This window comes from Accipiter gentilis, chromosome 3, assembly GCF_929443795.1.
Source record: "Accipiter gentilis chromosome 3, bAccGen1.1, whole genome shotgun sequence".
NCBI lineage: Eukaryota > Metazoa > Chordata > Aves > Accipitriformes > Accipitridae > Astur > Astur gentilis.
This window is the reverse complement of record NC_064882.1, coordinates 1,839,026-1,857,214: the sequence shown is the minus strand read 5'-3', so window position 1 is coordinate 1,857,214 and position 18,189 is coordinate 1,839,026. Positions and strand designations below refer to the sequence as shown.

Sequence of the window (18,189 nt, the reverse complement as noted above, 5' to 3'; positions counted from 1 at the left end):
GTTGGTGGGTTTGGTTTTTTCCCATTATCTCTTACCATGAAGAAAGATCTACAGGATTTAAAAGTGCTTTGAGGGTCTCTTTGCTCTGTGCCTTTGATGCAGTGAGCCTGGCCTTATGTGTTATGTAACTCATCATTAGCTATTTAAACAAACAAACAAACAACAACAAAAAAAACCACACAACCCAAAATTAAAGGGGGACTTTGAAAGGTGCTGAGTAACTATAACTCCAGTTTTGCACAAGTGACAGTTTAAGGAAAACATCAAGGTACTTCATGAGTTAGAGGATGAGGCATTTTTGGAACCTGTTCAGCTTTAGTGGTCCATTTACTTCATGAGCTTCTTGCCAAGCAGTCATAGCAGGACACTGCTGGAAAGAGAAATGTCAAACGCAAGTTGTTTGACATACTTCCCTTAACTGTTTATCAAGAACTAAATTAATGGTTTTTTCTCACACTATTTAGAAAAATAGCTTCATTTACGACAGTAAAGTTTAAATATTTGCACTGGATAAACTGAATATTTTATTTGCTTGTGCCATATAAATGTTCTTCTGTAATAATGCAAACCATATATGTATGTATATATTTATTTTTTTGTTTACTGTTTTCACAGACACTTCCACTGGGGCTGGGAGATGGACAGCTCTTTACCTGGACTGATGGCTTGAAAAGGAAGGACTGGCATGATTATGAAAGCATTCAAAAAGATGCTATGCGTTCAGGTATACATAAGTTCAGAGCAAATTTAAGTGGTTTATTCATTCTTTCTCCATATGTTTATTTTTTTCTTTTATGTCAGCTAAAAAGCATTCCTAACAGGCTTTTTTTGATTGCAGCATGTCACAAGGACATAATGTTCTGAGCTGAGGGGTCAGACCAAGCACAAATACCTTATCTCTGAAAATAGCCAAGTGAAAATAAACATAATGTGCTTTATGCGAATAGCTATATAATGATTGTGCAAGGAAATGGGCAAAAATATTATTAACAAAATATTTTTGATGTTGAAATCAGTTGTTATACTGTGACCAAATATAAGCAAAAGTGTTCTTTTCCAAAGGGACATATGTTACAACTGAAGCTGGGTGGTCCTTAAATCAGTGGATAAAACCTGAGTCCAGTACCTATAACTGCCAAGAACATCCAAGGTTATGTGAGAAACAAACGCTGACCCTTTTACCGTTGTCGAAGTCCAATCCTTTAGTCTTGCTAAAGCTACTTCACTTCATTCTGACAGTCTAAAATTATTTGAAAATGAGAGCAAATTGTATTTGTAGATACACTGAAGGAGTATCAGTTACAGTGAGTAATGTCATTTTAATGTACCTTCACGTGCTATATGCCATATGTGCAAAGAAAGGTTTGTGTTCCTCTTTCTGTCATCAGAGCATGTTCAGATTTGAATCTTTCTTTTATAATTTACACCTATTCAACATAAGATGAATTAAATTAAAAGGAAGGAAGGGAAACAGCAGTTGAATTGCACCTTAATCAGTGTCTGAAAGTCATTATTTTACAAAGGGCAATCTACTATTATAAAATAAATTATGCTATCTTGATCCCACTGTCAGAGGACAGCCAACACCTCTGCCAAAATACCTCTTTAACTGAATAGTTGACAGATTCATAAGACTTGGTAAGTACTTAATTTTGCAGGGGCCTGAACAAGTAAAATATTTCAAGTGTACGTTAATTTTATAAAGCATTTTTCCCTTTCTCTTTTGGATCTTTTTGATCACTAACTAAAAAAAATTATCCTTCCTTCCCACATGTGCTTAGGAGGAAAAAAGGTGGGGAGGGTGTGCAGTTATTCTAGGCATCTTAGGAGTTGTCAGATCAACATTAATTGTGTTCCAAATTGCTAAGTGTAAAATGGCAACTATCTAAGAGAGAAGGTATGAAATAGAAGCAGCATGTATTTAGAAACATGCACATGTGTAGGGAATATCACATGTTATCTGATTAGAATGGACCTTTCTGAGGGATATGCACTGATGCTTTGGCAATGTACTCTTGATTCCTGAATACATAATGTGGACCCCATATTTTTTGGAAAATAAACAATAATACTTATGATTATCTGATGGATAGCTATAGCATTGCCAATGTACTGCAAGCTACTGCATGGAGTTGACTAAGAAAATATCAAAACATGTTATGTAGCTTTGTAATTCCCAGTCCTACTGGGAACATTGTAACTATAGTAGAGTGCCCTAGTATGAGAATCTTTTTTCCAGTAAACTTCTCTTCTTGGTACTAATAATAATACTTAAAGTATTCTGACTTACTTATGTTTTTATTGGCTTCCTTGTGATAGTGTTTGCTGAATGTGACCATTTAAGAAATCTTTTTTATTTCTATCTCATTATTATTCATTAGATTAACTTCTAATTATTTTTTTTCTTTGAAAATCACAATATAGTAATACAAATGCAAAGGTAGAGTATCTCAATGCACTCTTTGGGACATACTATATAGTTTCTGTCCCTAAAAACATAACAAAATATAGCTGAAACCAACTTTTAATTAAAAATCCATATAAAGGCATGAAATAACACCAGTAAAAGGGCTTCTCAGGACATTTCAGGAAAGGCAGTCAATGCTTGTTAAACAGAAAAGAAGAAAGGAGTGAAGTCTTTTTTTAATTCAGTTTAGCTGTTTATCCATAAAGCTTACAGTTTCCTGAGCACTGGGAATGTGAATTTCATAAATATAATTTTGGAGAGGTGCTAGTTTCTCCATGGCTAGTTCTTCTATTTCAAGGCCAAATATTTTGATCCCCCTTTTTTCCACCAAATTAAAACCAATGTTCCTGAATTTGAGTGGTCTCTCCTCAATGGAAATCATGCATTTTTTTTTTTAAAGCTAAAGAGAAAAACCATTTGCAAGACATGCAGAAAAATGGTACTATTTCTATTTATTTCAGGTGTTCTAGCTCTTTTTTTTTTTTTTTTTTTGGCTCTAAAATTGCAAATAATCTTGCATATAAATGCCGAAGTTAGCTTATGTTACTTTTGGTTTTGTGGGGCTTTGTTGGATGACCCGAGGTTCAAATGTACGTTTATGGTGTTTCTACCATTAGTTCACATTCTGTTAGCCTGATGATGGTACTTGAGAAGGACTGAAGTGAATAATGGAGTGACAAGGCTTTACATGTAGCCAAAACATAACATTCAAAGACTCTTGCAGAGACAGAGGCTTCAATAACTAGTACTGCTTTTTCAACTTCTCATTTATATGGAATTTGCTCATGGTATAGATCCTTCCAAGGTCAGTTTCCTTCAGCTGCAATTATTTGCTGAGGTCCTTTAGAGTGGAAAACACTGTTGTGGGCTTCCCACCTGAGAAAACGAAGGATAGTACAGATGCAATCCCACCATAGTTGCTGCTTACTGTCACTGTTCCATCAGTGAGGGTCTGAATCTGTCTGGTGTCCGCCTGCGCCACACAGTTTTTATTTAACGTTCTTTGACAGCTTAGAGTCCCACTCTGTAGGATATCAGTTTTACAGCAGAAGGCACATTAACTAGTAGCTACACTGGTAATCTAAAGACCTGTGATATTTATTCCTGGTGGGTATTTCTTGGGATGAGGTGCTTACTTTTGGAAAATACGTGCCTTCTGCGTTAAGAATAGGAGAAGCATATCTGAAGCTCTTTCACATAGCAAAGTCCAAGCATGCCTCTTCAAATGTGCGGAAGATTACATCTAGACTTGGACATCAGATTGTCTTTTTTAAGTGCCCTTGCAGATTGTTACGCTGTTCTGAATGCAGAAGCAATGTACTCTTACGGGATATATGTGTGTGTGTGTGTGTATATTCTACTCCACTGCTAATGACATTACAGAAAGAAATAAGCTCATCATGCAGGTATACCAATGTAAGATGTCACAGGTAGTATGGCCTGCAATTAAGGCAGCAGTCTGGGAGTCTATAAATTTAAGTATAATTTCCAGTTTTCTCACAGGTATTTCATTTTCTCTGTGACTTGATTTCCTGGAAAGACATCACGCTTTCTGGCTCTGTTAAGAATGTTGTAGGATATTGTTTCTTACTGGTGGAGAAAATGCAAAGCAGTCTTTGGAGTCATAATTCCTTAACAACTAATTTGTCCAACAGCCATATTTTTTCTGTACCCTAGTAAAAATCTGTAAATTAGCATGTGATGTGGGACTGCACTGCTATCAGTTTTGCTTGTCACAGCAAGTCCAGTGGGCTGCGCACAGGTTTCTCTGAGATACTGCCACGATCTTACAGATATATTGCACAGATGCACAAAACAGCAATTAGCTCCTACACCTATTCCCAGCTGTATCTTCTGTAACAGAATACCTACTGTACAGCCGCCACTGAAGGGAAAGTATCATTCAGTCTGCTTGATTTCCCTCTCTGACTTCAAACCATATGTCATTTTGATTTAGAAAGGAAAAGAAAAAACATACAACCCACCTCTGGAATCGACAACTTGCATTTTCTGAAGGTAAGGGGACACACTGATGGGTTAAAAATCTCCCACTGACAGATCTGCAGATACAGTTGCTATGTGAGTGATTCCTTCATCTCCAGAAATGACCATGCAATACCGGCACAAATGGTTACAATTTAATAAGTTACTTCTTAGTGGTCAAATGCAAGATCAGTGAAACAGATACTTCATGCCATCCCAGTTAGGTCATTTGCTTGCAAAGAAGGAATGACTTGGGGATCCACAGGTTACTTGTGAAGTATTTTTTGCTGTGTATAAAAAGACTAAAGCGGTCCTAGAGAGACAGGGAAAGAGATTAATTTACATGATACTGGTAAAAGTATTATTTAGTCAGTCAGTGTAGATGGAATGCCCAGCCTTTCTTAAAGAAATTATGTATGGATCATTGCTGAAAAAAGAACATCATGTTGAAAGCATGATGATGTTTAGTGTTGATGTTTTCCAAACAAGACATCCCAATTTTTTATTTCAAAATGATGTTTTTTCTTAGAACTTGATTGTTTTAAAATCAAAAAAATTGAGAGGTTTTTTTTTAAACACGTTATTTTTAAATCCCCCAAATTGTTTTTTTTTCTTCGTCTAGAAAATTGGAAATAAGTTATCGTTGTGTTCCTATTGCTTACCTTACCTGTACAGAACTTTTGAAACTCACAGGGCAGCCAGATGAGACACAGGAATAATGCTGGTCCAGGTGATTAAGAGATGAGTCTATTATGTTTGAGAAGTTTTCCCCATACATATTTGTATTGCTGAAGGTTGTTCTTTAAAAAATAAAAAACGAAACAAAACCAAAACCAAAACAAACAAACAAAACCCAGCCACACTGAGACACAGTATTAAAGATATTTGTGTGGGATATTATGCATTAGTTTATGTTCAAGGCTAACAAAAGAGCACCCCTATTTTAAATGTACATATAAACAGACTAACCAGTGTCTGTTCCATCTGTTATTGGAAGGAAAGACTGCACCTGGTTACACTGTTCATTTAGGAAACACATTTCTTGCTCTTTTCAGCTACTTTGATAAATAACTTTTCATATAGCCAAATTTTTCATCCTCTATCCATTATCACTGGAAGTATTCCATTCCAAAATTTCTAATTCTGTCTGGAATCTTGTAGTTCTTTGCTATGATAGAATGATTTTGACAGGTTAATTGTATATTTTTTTGTATGCTATCATGTTTACTCTTGCTTTTTTAATATGAGTTAGGAAAAGCACCAGAACTACTTCTCTAGTACCAATTAATTTGCTATTTTACTTGCAGCTTATTTCTCTTTCCCAAGTTTTTAATGCAGTTTCAATGTTTTCGATCTCTCTTGAGTGGAAATAAGACTTCCAAAACAGTTCTAAGAATTTTAGTTGGTTAATTTTGATACAAGAATGCAAGAAGCCAATAGAAGGAATGTGCTGTTGGGTTGCAGAAGTGCTAATTGCTATACTGTTGGTAGAACAGGGAAGATAGCCCATTAGTTGCCAGTTATCCAAGCCCTGATTTACTAAAAGGCAGAAACGAGCATTTAATGACTTGAATAGACATAGTGAAATGAAAATTACTTCATTCAGTCAACCCAATCACTTTCATTTTTCTCTGAATATTACTCTGTCATTACCTCAAAACCAGCGATTGAAATATAGGAAAAGGAATGCAAAAGTTTACCTTAAAAAGAAAGGGTAATTCCTGACTACACAGTTGTGATAGATACTTTGGCGGGGGGGGGGAGGGGGGGGAGATGTTTAATTGTTTCCATTTTCTGAAGTAAGCCATTAAGTCAATCAGATATTACAATGGAGGGGGAGGAGACAGAATAAGCTGATCAGAGAAACTGACTTCATTGGAGCTGATATGTCATCTTTTTGACAAGAAATCAGCATTTAAAGCAAGAGCTGTTTCTATTAATTTATTTTCCTCTGGGAATACAACTGATGACATGCCTTGATGAAGAATATGCTTAATTTGCATTAAAAAATAGGAGAACTATAAACAAATGCAAATCTTACATCTGTCATAATTTTTGTTTCAGTAAGTAGTAAACAATGTCTTATGTATATCAGAAAAGCGTTCTTGCATTGCAGTTCAGAGTTTTCAGTGCACCCTATGTAAATGCAGCTTGCGTAGTAATAACCTAGGTAGCTACCAGTATGCATATTAGTCCAGCTACAGCAACACTGATTGTATCATGGCAGAGTAAATCTGCCTGCATCTCTGGATAGGGAGGAGATCCTGGATGCTGAAGCCCCTAATAATGCCATTTATCAGCTACTGACTTGGCAAGTTTCTTCGTTTCATCAGAGATTTCCCTACTTCTCTTCAGTTGTCTGGGGAGGACTCTGAGGACATGTCTATCGAGATGTTAATTTCAGGAGCATGGCAACTGCTTTGGCACCAATGGCCACTGATTTTCCAGCCTTTCTGAGCAGAACTAGGAGTCTGAGATCCCTGAATGCTCCCAGGAGGGATGAGATTCACAGGAGAGAGCCATGAAGACCTAAGGTACTAAATTCAAAAGCATCCCTGAGAAGAAATTCTGTTTATTCCACCTATATCTTTATGTCCTGGGTAGTGAGACTAAGAGTCCTAGAGAATCAGTCAATGTCAGTGTTACTCCATTTCTGAAAGTTATTTTATCCATTTCCCTCAAGAAATTCTCAGCTGTATGTGTTCATCAATTACAAGTAATAGCAGTAATGATGAATTACAGCCCTTCTCAGATGAGAGGAAGGATGCAAATGTGTAATTCTTGGGCTTTTAAAGAAGTACAGATTGAATCTTTATATTTTAATATGGTGCTATTTCTGATCATGAAAAGCTATTTCTAACTACAAGTGATAGCTTTCCTATTGTAAAATACTGCAAAGGGGGAACTGGAGGAATAGAAGAATGGAAACTTTCCAGCTGAGCAGAACTGATGGAAAACAAAAAATAAAGTTTAATTCTGAAAAAGATTTTACCGATTCTATTAATGAAATGAATAGCTTATAAAGTGATGTAGAAAGATTGCATACTGCAAGTTCCAGTGCGTTTTTTTGTTTCCAATTTCTGTTCTTTAAATATTGTCTTTTTTTTTTTTTTTTCTTTATAATGGTTTAGAGATACTTTTGACTGCTTGCTTGTGTATGCTGAAATGATTATGTTCTATGAGAGGCATTGAAAATTCAGTGTAATTGAAAGCAAATTTCTGAGAGGATGGTAATAGGTAAGGAGCTGTGTTTATAGCACAAAATATAAATTTATAAAAACCTTTGTCTTCAAAAGAAAATTGGTTAAAGAATTGATAAAGTGACTTCTAAGATATGGCTGTCAATACTTTCTATGTTTGACTGTTGAGCCATTTTGCTCCTGTCTGCTAATAAGATCTCAGAGGAAAAAACTTCTAGAATGTATTGTATCACCCAGTGGTTATCCCAGCAGTTACCAAGCCATTTGCACAGTCTTTGTTACTCCTATTTGTATATTTAAATAGCATGTGGAAGCCTTACGTGGAGGGAAGGAATGAAGATTATAATTCTTTCCTATATTCAGTATAGTCCTTACCTTTCTGCTTCTTCAAAATGTTATTTTGACCAGGAGAAGGGGATTTTAAAGATCTTGACCTTTACATGCCTCGGTGCAGGCATTTCATAAAGATTAGTTCTATAAACAGACAGTATGCTCTATAGTTCTACAAACAAACATTCATACAGATTAATTCTATAAAGAAACTAAACAGAGACCTAGAAAAAGAAATGAACTGTATGTTTGTGATGCAAATGGAAATAGAATGAAACTGTATTCTTGGGATGGAATGTTAAAAGGAGGCAAAAGAATCAAGAGTGCTTTTGTACAGCAATAAAAAGTAGTGAACACCTGAGATTTGACTTCTGTGTGACCTAAAGAAATTATGCACTGGTGATTTTTTTTCCATCATTTCTGTTCAAGAATTTTTGAGAATGAAGTGCAGTAGAACAATGCCCCCAAACTTCTGTGGTTAATCCTTATCATTTTGAACAGTGCCCATTCTTAAATTCAGAAGAACTAGTGCCAGAGTACCTCTAGAAGATACGAGGCAGCATCATATGGATAGCAGTGTTAAATGTAATTCCCGACTGGTTATGAAAAAATTAGTTCTGTGATACCTGTACAGATGAATATAATCAAAGTTGTGCAGGGAAAGAAGCATATACTAAAATATTGATTTACTTATCCCGTATTTCAGATGGGATTATACACTGGGAATTCTGTCAGCATTATGTATTTAACAGTTAAAACAATTAAAATTTAATTTAGGCCTCTGAACTTGCAATTCCTTTAGAAAGAATTTGAGAACTTGCAATAGAATTGGAATTGTAGTGGGTGCCAAGGTCTCAATAAACACTCATAACGTCATTGTTCTTAGAATTAATCATGAATATGCTTCATGCAGTTTACTATGTCTTGTTCTGTAAAGGGAAAAATGTTCATCAGTTTATCTTAATGCAACTCTGACATGATTAAAAGATTATAAAATGTAATGTTAATCATAGCTTGTCAAGGAGATGGCAGGTAAAGGATATATAATATGAAAGAGATGGTTACAATCAACTGCAGTTACATAAAGTGTTTCAAACATTAAAACACATTTGTAAATACGAAGCGCTGTAGACTATGATCAGATTTACCACTCTGACTCAAGCTTAATGGTCTGGATGTTCTAATGAAAACAGTGAGATCAGTTTGGAGCCAGGTGCCAAGCACAAATAAGAGTATTATACTCTCAAATATTGATTTGGAAAGGGAGATTTTTCAGTGATGCCTTCTTCAGAAGTTTAAACCCTGATATCTAGAAAATATGGTTTGTTTTGTTTTTTTCACAAGTGCTTAAGTTTTTCCCTGGACAACTACAAACTTGCCTCCTCAGATTGTGAAATGGCATCTCACAGTATTATTTAAGTGGTGATTTGGGGTTAGTACATACCCCCACTGGATCTCAAGTTACAACCTAATTTTACACTGCTGCAGAAGCAGCCAGGAAGTGTAAGACTGTGGCTGTCTCTGTCAGAAAACCGTGCACAATAGAACTAACTTTGCCACTTAAATCTCTATGAAAAAGGAGTTTGTGTGTGGCTATGTCAGAGTCAAGCTTCCTTTTTAAAGCACAATGAATCTCTGGTCTCAGTAGTCACAGCAAAGACTTGAGAAACTTCTTGTGGTTGAAGTTAACCAGATTCTTCCCCTGTTCTTCCCTGCCTCCCCCCACCTTTGAAATCTCACCAGTGATAGCACTTAAATGTAATTGGTAAGCTAATTTTTAAGGACTACCGGAGAGGCTAAGGAAGAGGGAACAGAGTTCATACTACTTCCCTTTGTCTCATATTAATTAGAGCACTGAAAATGATCTTCAGTGTACCCTTCTGTGCTGGGCATTGGCATGTTGATTTTTGCCATGACAGGCAAAAAGAAAATTGTATTTCCAGTACTCGGCAAGAAATGTCTATGACTATGGCGTAAACCAATGATACATATTCTAGCTTGAAACTAATGTTCAAATTTCAAGAAGTGCTCTGTTACAAAAATTATTAAAGTTGCTAGTATTTCATCTTTCTCTATATTTTCATCTGTGGGGGTAAGTGTGGTGTCAAATCCTTAACAGACCAAACTGTCCTCTCTTTAGTACCTTCTCCCCTTGTATTTAAATGGTGATCTCAATGCTTACACAATTCTAAAAAGAGAGAAGCAAACAAGCCAAAGGAAAAATAAAATTTAAAGAAAACACCAAGAAGTAGATGCCATCTGCCAACTAACTTGTGATAGTCCCAAGTAAATGATTATCTTTTCTGTACAGCAGTGAAGATCTGTCGGTGGCTTCACGTCAGTATTAGTGATGAAGTGCTGATCTTGGTGAATGTATTTAATGTGCAATACCTGAGGGTTTATTAGAGTTGCTGCCTGGAAGTAAGTTAAAAATAAAAGAAACTTGACTTTAGAAGTTTGGGGGCTGGGGGTGGGCAGGGTGTGTGTGTGGGAGGAGGTCTCAGCCCAAATCTGTCTTTTAATTTGTCACTTGCAGTCTAGGAAGGTGTTTGGGGCACTGTTAGCACCTTGTTGTCTTTCTCCATTTGCTTAAACTTTTTCAGGACTATCTACATGAAATTTAATAGGAATTCACCTGTAGATACCAGTTTTTGGGTTTTTTTTAAAGAGAAATATATTTTGTAGTAATTCTGTAAAAGGAATTTTATCTGGATAGTCTTCTAAAACGTGGCTTATTTGCAGGGAGAATTTGAAATGAACAAACAGCTGAGAGACCTTCAGACTAGATGTGTCTGTGCGGAAGGAGGAGAGCTCTATAGACAGTCTAAATTGAGTTGGTTGTCTCTTGTGCCAGGTTTAAAAATGATTAAGTTTGTCAGTTCAGGGCAATTACTGCTTGACTCAGTGGCACAAAGAAACATTGTTTTCTTTTGTATTTCAGTTTCTAGTTGTTGCTTGTTTTGCTATGAAAATCCCAATTCAAATAAGAAGGGGAAAACGAATCCTGACTAAACTGTGGCAAAAGAGCTGAAACAAGTACTTGACAGCAATTATAACATATCAAGGCTATACTTTTCAATTCAGAAGCAGTGACAAAAGGGATTTTTTCCTTACTACTTTTGTGTCATCTTTTAAGTTTAAAACATGGAATAAGCTGCTGTCAACAAGCTTTAAAGACTATTTCTTTTAAAGATTTAAGGAGGACATTCCTTTAACCTGAATCCAGGTCAGAAGATCCATAAGAGGAACTTTGATTTTAAAGGTTTGTCAAATGATTGACCAAGACTCTTTTTTGGGTCCAATCTACATAGTACTTGAGGGAATTTGCTAGCAGTGTAGAATGCTGGTGCCACATATTACCTGCACACTAGTCAGTAACCCTGGGTGTTACAGACTTCATCAACTGGAATAACCATGATGATAATCACAAGCACACCATTCCAAAGAAATTAGAAAGCTCTTTATACTCTAAAATTCATCAGTTGCTTTCCTTAACTTTGCAATTGTTAAGGTTCTTCGAAGATGATATTTAATGTATTGGTATATCATACTATCTACGTGCATCTATTTGACTTGATGTTGTAAATTTAGTTTTTTCATGTATAGAAAATACAGTTTAGCAGAGGACACAGTTAAATTCACCAACACAATTTTGGGGTATTTTTTAGCCTTTTGGCCTTCAAAAGGCCAACAAGATGTTTGAATTTAACAATCATTCCTAAAAAAACCTGAATAAATTGTGCCTACTTTTCTGTCATAGCTTTTTTTCTTTTGAGGGTATGAATTAAGTTCACAAGTACAAAACTCTAGTATAGTTATCTCAATGCAGTTTATAACTTAAATATCTGTAAGGTGACTTTCCTTTCTTCTCCTTCCAATTTTCATTAAACAAGCTGACAGAGGAAAATTATTGGACTGGTGAAACGACTTGTCGGACAACCAATCAATATATATGAAAAGGCAGAGATAAATGATTGTTTTGCTATAATTTGCTTTATAGACACTAGCTTATCAAATGATGCTCTGTAATCACTGCTTCTCAAGGAAAATGACTACATTTTGGCTGTGGTTATGTGACACAAAGTCATCTGCCTTCCATCCTTGTAGTGGAGTGGTATCTGGGAGAATCTGTCCTCCTTCTAAGAAAAAGATAGTAAAAAAAGAAACCACATTTCTAGGAGTGGCATTTTGTTCTGCCAACCTGTGTGAAAGTTCTGCTGTCTACAAGCTGGAAACAAACTCTTTTTTTAGGCAATCTTAACTAAAAGGCCTGCAGGTGATGTTGAAATGTGAATAGTAAGACTTGCCAGGAAATTCAATGGAAAAACAAACTAGTATTAATGCTCAAATTAAAAAAAAATAATCAAGATATACTGATAATGCAATTTAAAAATATTCTAAAAACATGGAGACAGTCTTGCTTTTATTATTTAACAGTTAATTTACTCTTAAAAGAGTTTTATATTTTTAAACGATAGTTAAAGTAATTTCAGGTTACCCTATTATTTCTGTTTTACACGCTGATTAATGGGATAGCATATATGTTTTGTAAACTTTCGTCAATGTCTGTGAGGCTACTGATACTTCTAGTTGTTCTTTGCATTGTTGTTCCATGCCAGCTTACAAAAGGTGAGACTGATCCTGAAGCACAGTGAGTACTGGTAGATAAACTGGGGAAGGAATAGACCAGAGGGTAAGTTGCAGATACTAAAAGGATGCTGATTCCCTTGTCCTCCCAGGTCTGCTCTCCTGCTCTTTTGAGGAAAGGCTATTCTGGTTATTGAATACTTTGAGTCACTCTTCAGGGATTTTTAGTTCAGAGGCTAATCTAATTTTAATATTGTCATGCAAAAATTAAAAGAAGCCTCTAAATAATTAACATGTTAGTTTATTTGTTTTTTTCGATACGTTTTGTTCCCAGCTTTTCCTAAAGCAGTTATACTGGGAAGAAATCCAAACTTCACGTGCTTCAGAAAGAAGAGTGAAAGCTGTGAGCTGTTAACAGTTCTAGAGGGCTGACATTTTAATTAGCTGCAATTAATCAGTAAGTTAAGCAAGTTGCTAACATACTGCCACTTCAGTATGGTATTTAAATGACTTTTTTTCCCCAGTTTATACAACTATCAACTTTTTTTAAAGTTGGTAATAAACTGTGATACAGACCATGTTTTCATCTGGTTTTTTTCTGAGGAATCTGAAGTTTTACATGGAAGTTATAAGACCCTGAGCATTTCTTGGCAATGTCATATACTCATATTTTTCATTTCCTATCCGTTTTATTTAGTGGATAATAATTACATGTCTCAAAAATGCTAATAAGTATACCAATAAAAAGACGGAGTCTTGGCTACAATTTTAGCCTGCTGGCATAGTTCAGTTCAGACCTATCATTTGAGGGAAGCTTAATATCACAGTTGTAAGAACTAAGTTCAGGAGCTAAGTCCCTATTTTGAGGTCCTTTAATGATAATCCTTTAGGGTAGCTGTCTATCTGAGTGCCTGGATGAAGAACAGTTTATGTTTTCAAAAATGTTTTGATCAACTGATACAAACAAAAGGGAAAAGAGAGAAGGAAGGGAATTGATTGGTTGTAAAACCTGAATGTACCATGTAGGGATTTTTTTTTGCATTTATTTATTTTGAGCAAAGACTCTTAAAGGTGTATTGAAGGATAGGTTCTTTCAATAAGTTTAAGTGTATTTCATACATTTTCATAGACCACCTGGATGATGAATCTGTTGTAAAGGAAGTGAGCTCGCTACTAGTGATTTCTGTCAGCAGCAAATCTGATTTTAGCAAAAGCATCATGGATTTTGGAAAAATGTTTTCTGAAAATAAAACTGAAGCAAAAAAAAATTAAGACTTGGTAATTAGAATGAATATCAAAAATTGAAAACATTTGAAATGCCAAATGTAACCTTATACAGAAAGTCTTCCTCTATGTGGAACATCATTTCTTAATCCAGTCCAAGTCCTCTGTCATAATTTCTCTCAATTGCAACAATACACAGTGAGGCTTTTAACTATTTTAAAGGTGTAGGTTTACTGCTTAAGAAAGTACAGGAAAAATTAAATTAAACATGTGCAGAAACACTTCCTGTAAGTTAAAGCATATCAAATGAATGCAGTGATGAATTAATGGCAACAAAATAGACAAGCTAAGTGGGTTTTTTTCCTCTGGAAAATAATGAGGAAGAAGGATTTCTTTCTGCTTTTCTAGCTTCAAATATAATTGACAAATTAAAAGGTGGAATTTCTGGTAACACTTCTGAAACAAAGCATACAATTTAAGTTAATCTCTGCTTTATGTCCTGTTCTTCTGTTACCTGTGGTAATAGAGGGCTAGGGAAGTGTGTATGCTTGCTCTCTTAGCATGGTTGCTAAAGATCCCCTCCTTTCTCCTCAAAGACTGGATTTTTTGAGGGGCTTTTGATCATACAGACAAAAGTAGAATTGAGAATTATTGTGTGCTGCATAAATACATCATGAATCTGCATAATGGAATTTAGCATTTTTTAATTTTTCTCAGTGAGAAGGAAGTTTTTAGGGAGTTGCTTCATATACATCTGAAAGTTAAAGCTGTGTGCATGTAAGACTTTGGGGGTTGATACTTGAAACTTTTTTTGTCTGCGATAAAACGAGAAAGTATTGTTTTGTTCACAAACAGGATTTTCAACTTGCATGTCTATCCTTTGATAATGTTAATTAAGTTTTATCATTTATATGATTTTGAAAAACAGAGACTGTAATTTTAAAAGTTTAGTATGATTTGCTTCTTTTAACCCAGGCATCAACAAAATGAAAGAAATTCAGTAAATACTTTTGGCTGAATCCAAACATCAGTTTTCAGCAAATTAAATGAACTTTTTCATAAAAGTTCCCAATGTGCATATGTGGGTTCCTGCTGAAATATGTATAAATGTGGTCCTTGGGATAAATATTTAGTTTTGTTTTGTAGGTGATGAGTTGTCCTTTTGAACAGAACATATTTTAAACTAATTATTTGAAAATCTGTTCAGTTCATGGCTGAAGGTTATTTTTTGAGTCTCCACCTCTGCCTCTGCTTGATTCCACAGCATATACTGACTGGAAATTTCAGTCGGCTTTAGTACAGGAAAATTATTCAAGTTTGTGTCAGGGATTTGAAAAATAGTTGGCATTAATTAGACTCCTGTTATTCAGAAATAGATGAATCAATGGCAAGGGAGGAGGAGGGCTGTGTAGAGCTGTGCTCACAGCAGGTCAAGCATTAAGTTCAGTAGCGGTGAATATATGCAGCAGTATATGTAGTATTGAAACAGTTTTCAGAAGAGTAACATGTCTGATTTGCCAAAAGAAAATGTGAAAAGGAGAAGAGCATTGAGATTTAAAGTGTTACTTTGGGTGTGGTAGAAAAAAATGTATTATGTTTTAAGTAAAGCAGAAGGGCTTAGGTAGACCAATTCCAAGAACGTGAGGTAACTTGATTTTCCATTGTTTATCTGCCATAACTGCACCTTGCTACATCTTGTTAGTACAGTTCCCTGGGCTTATATTTCTTGTCTTGAGGATAATTCTAGTATCTCTGAATTTGTGGGGGTGCCTGTTTTTTTTATTAAACCAGGTCATTATTTGCATACTCAGCTTCAGTTTCATATTAAACTCATGTATTTTTAATTTTTCAATAATTCATATTAAATTAATGTATTTTATAATGTATAGATCCTAGTGGACCTGAGAAAGCAATAAAATGAGGAAGTTACCTTCTTGGCCCTTAGTGTGCAAACTCTACTTGCTTATGAACACTCTTGTCAGCTTTACATAAGGAAGAAGAATGGCCTTGTCACTGAATCAGGTGGCATAGTTCTTGTTCCTGGGTCTGCCTCAAACTTTAACTGTAAATATTTACTATGTTCATATGTACAAACAGATTAATTTTTTTTTTTTTTTTTTTTCTGGTAAGGGTCTTACAGGCTAAATCTAAATTTGCTGGAAGCAGTGACAGCTCATGTATTCTTTCTCTGTAGGATATGCATCATGGAGTAGCGCTTCTAGTGCAAGAGCAACTACGCTATTACACACTGTTGACTCATTCATAGCTAAATTCTTTTTTACATGGTATTCCATCTTCTTTGTGCAACAGCCACAAAGTCAGCTTCTAGACCTAGGTTAGGTTGAATTCATGAAAAAAAAAGAAAATTAAAAAATTAAAGAACTCCTATTAATAGATTTGTTACATGTCACATCCTATTTGTTTTCCTGTGATGGTATGCGGTAAATGACACATAGTTATAATACGTCTTAGAATGAAGAAAAAAAGAGGGGGAGGGAAAAGTCCCATGTTAATTACAGCTGTTAGAACCCTGTCATTTTGTACGTCTGGGCTTTCTAAAACTGTACCTATGCAACTGTAATGTTGCATTAACTTTGTGGAGCTGTTTAGTTCCTGTATATACCATGTTAGTAACACTTCAGTTTGAGCTTTTCCAAGAGATCAGCTTGGACACATGCATTAATTATAGAAGACCCACTGGTACTAGAGACTATTAGATGAAGTTTATATGAATTAATTTCTTTAAGCACTGAAACAAACACCTTACCACTATTAGTAGATTTTTTTTTTCAGGTAATGTTGTTCCATAGTAGGTCCTTTTTATCCTAGCAGGTCATTCAGTTACTAAGCCAAACTGTGAAGCCTTTTTTATGGCTGAATTCTGTTTCTCACATGATTGCTCATTCAGTGTTTGGCTCTGATTAATGGTCTACTGCCCGTCTGTTCTAATGTTAAATGAAAAAAGCATTCTAGTGGTTGTGGCATTTGGTGATAAGTAGTTAAGACTAAATAGAAGATGTACTGTGCATCCCTTGGCTACAGAGCTACGATTAGATTGAGCTCAGCCTGCAGAATGCTACTGAGGATATTGCTGCTCTGCTGTAGTGATAGAGCAGCTCACATCAAAACAGCATGTGTTGCTGCTTATCTTCCATTGTACACTGCGGCATTCTAAATACACCGGACATACTAAATAGTATGGTCTTTTTTTTTCTTCCTTTTTTTTTTTCCTAGACTTATAAAAGTGGGAAAGGGGGTAGAATGAGTCTTGCTGCCTGCCAAGCCATTGTAGTACTTGCAGCAAGTGTTAAAAGCCATAGATTTTTTTTGAATATTCTTACTTATTTTTGTGAAGAGTTTGTTCAAGCTTTCAGACAATTTACTTTTCAGAGTTCTTACGCTTCACCCTTCTGCTGAAACACAACAATGCCACTGGTTAACCCCATGACATATTTTAAAGCAATCGCTTTCCACACACACACACACACTGTATTTTTACTCTGCAATGCCTATGTTGGAAATTCAGAGGCTGCATTTTTAATGTTTCAAGTGGATGAAAAATGTGAGGGAAGCACTACTCTAATGTTTCATAAAGCACGGGGAATTAATTATTGATTGAGAGAATGCACATATTTAAGATAAAGCACAGTGTCTTGATTCCAAATAACCAAAATGGAATGAGTGATACAAAAGTTATCAGAAGCAGAGGTGGCTTGTTTCAACTGTTAGATGTATAATGCACCTTTTCTGCCAGGACACAACTGCCAACAGCAAGGGCCAGGTTGAAATTTAAAGTGATATCTAGTAAAATGCCTAGATACCTGCAAGAATTAATCTCAAGAGCACTGAGCTCATTTTTTCTTCTTGCAAATTAATTGACTCGGCAAACAATATTTCATTAAACAAATAACATAAGGGCTAATTCCTTAAGTATAGCAATAAAAATTTTGCAGTCCTCTTCAGCAAGGCAACAGCTAGGCCAGCTGACTGTTCCCCACTCCTGAACTGAAACCTTCCTTACTTTGGGAACTGTGGACTCCTGCGATTCAGCAAGGCCCAGTTCAAGTTGCCAGAGCTTTGGTGCTGTGACCTGGGGCTTCTGCCACTCTGCCAGATGCTATTTCTTGCTCCCCTTGCTATACTGCTTCATTCTTCTGCTCACCACCACTACTGCTCTTCTCATCTTTTAGCTGCCCTGCCTCACCACTGTGTCTTTTGCTAGCTGTTTGTTGTTTTAGCTTTTAAGAAGAGCACATGAAGCACTACTATGCCCTTAATGTATACAGAATACTGGTAATCAGCTTCTCCCACTTTATGGACTCTTAAAAAAATCTTGTGCCATTTTTTTCCTTGCAGTCTGACACAGAAGTTATGATCTCAGATTAACGTGAAGAGTCA

At 35.7% G+C, this 18,189-nt stretch overlaps 1 protein-coding gene across 1 annotated transcript in view; it reads left to right on the top strand.

Moving 5' to 3' along the window:
* Positions 1-18,189, top strand: part of GALNTL6 (polypeptide N-acetylgalactosaminyltransferase like 6) — a 505,186-nt gene that overhangs the window by 175,496 nt on the left and 311,501 nt on the right. The window contains exon 2 of the mRNA XM_049834367.1: positions 616-724. Coding sequence (XP_049690324.1) covers positions 616-724 — 109 coding nt within the window. The remainder of the gene's footprint in view (positions 1-615; positions 725-18,189) is intronic.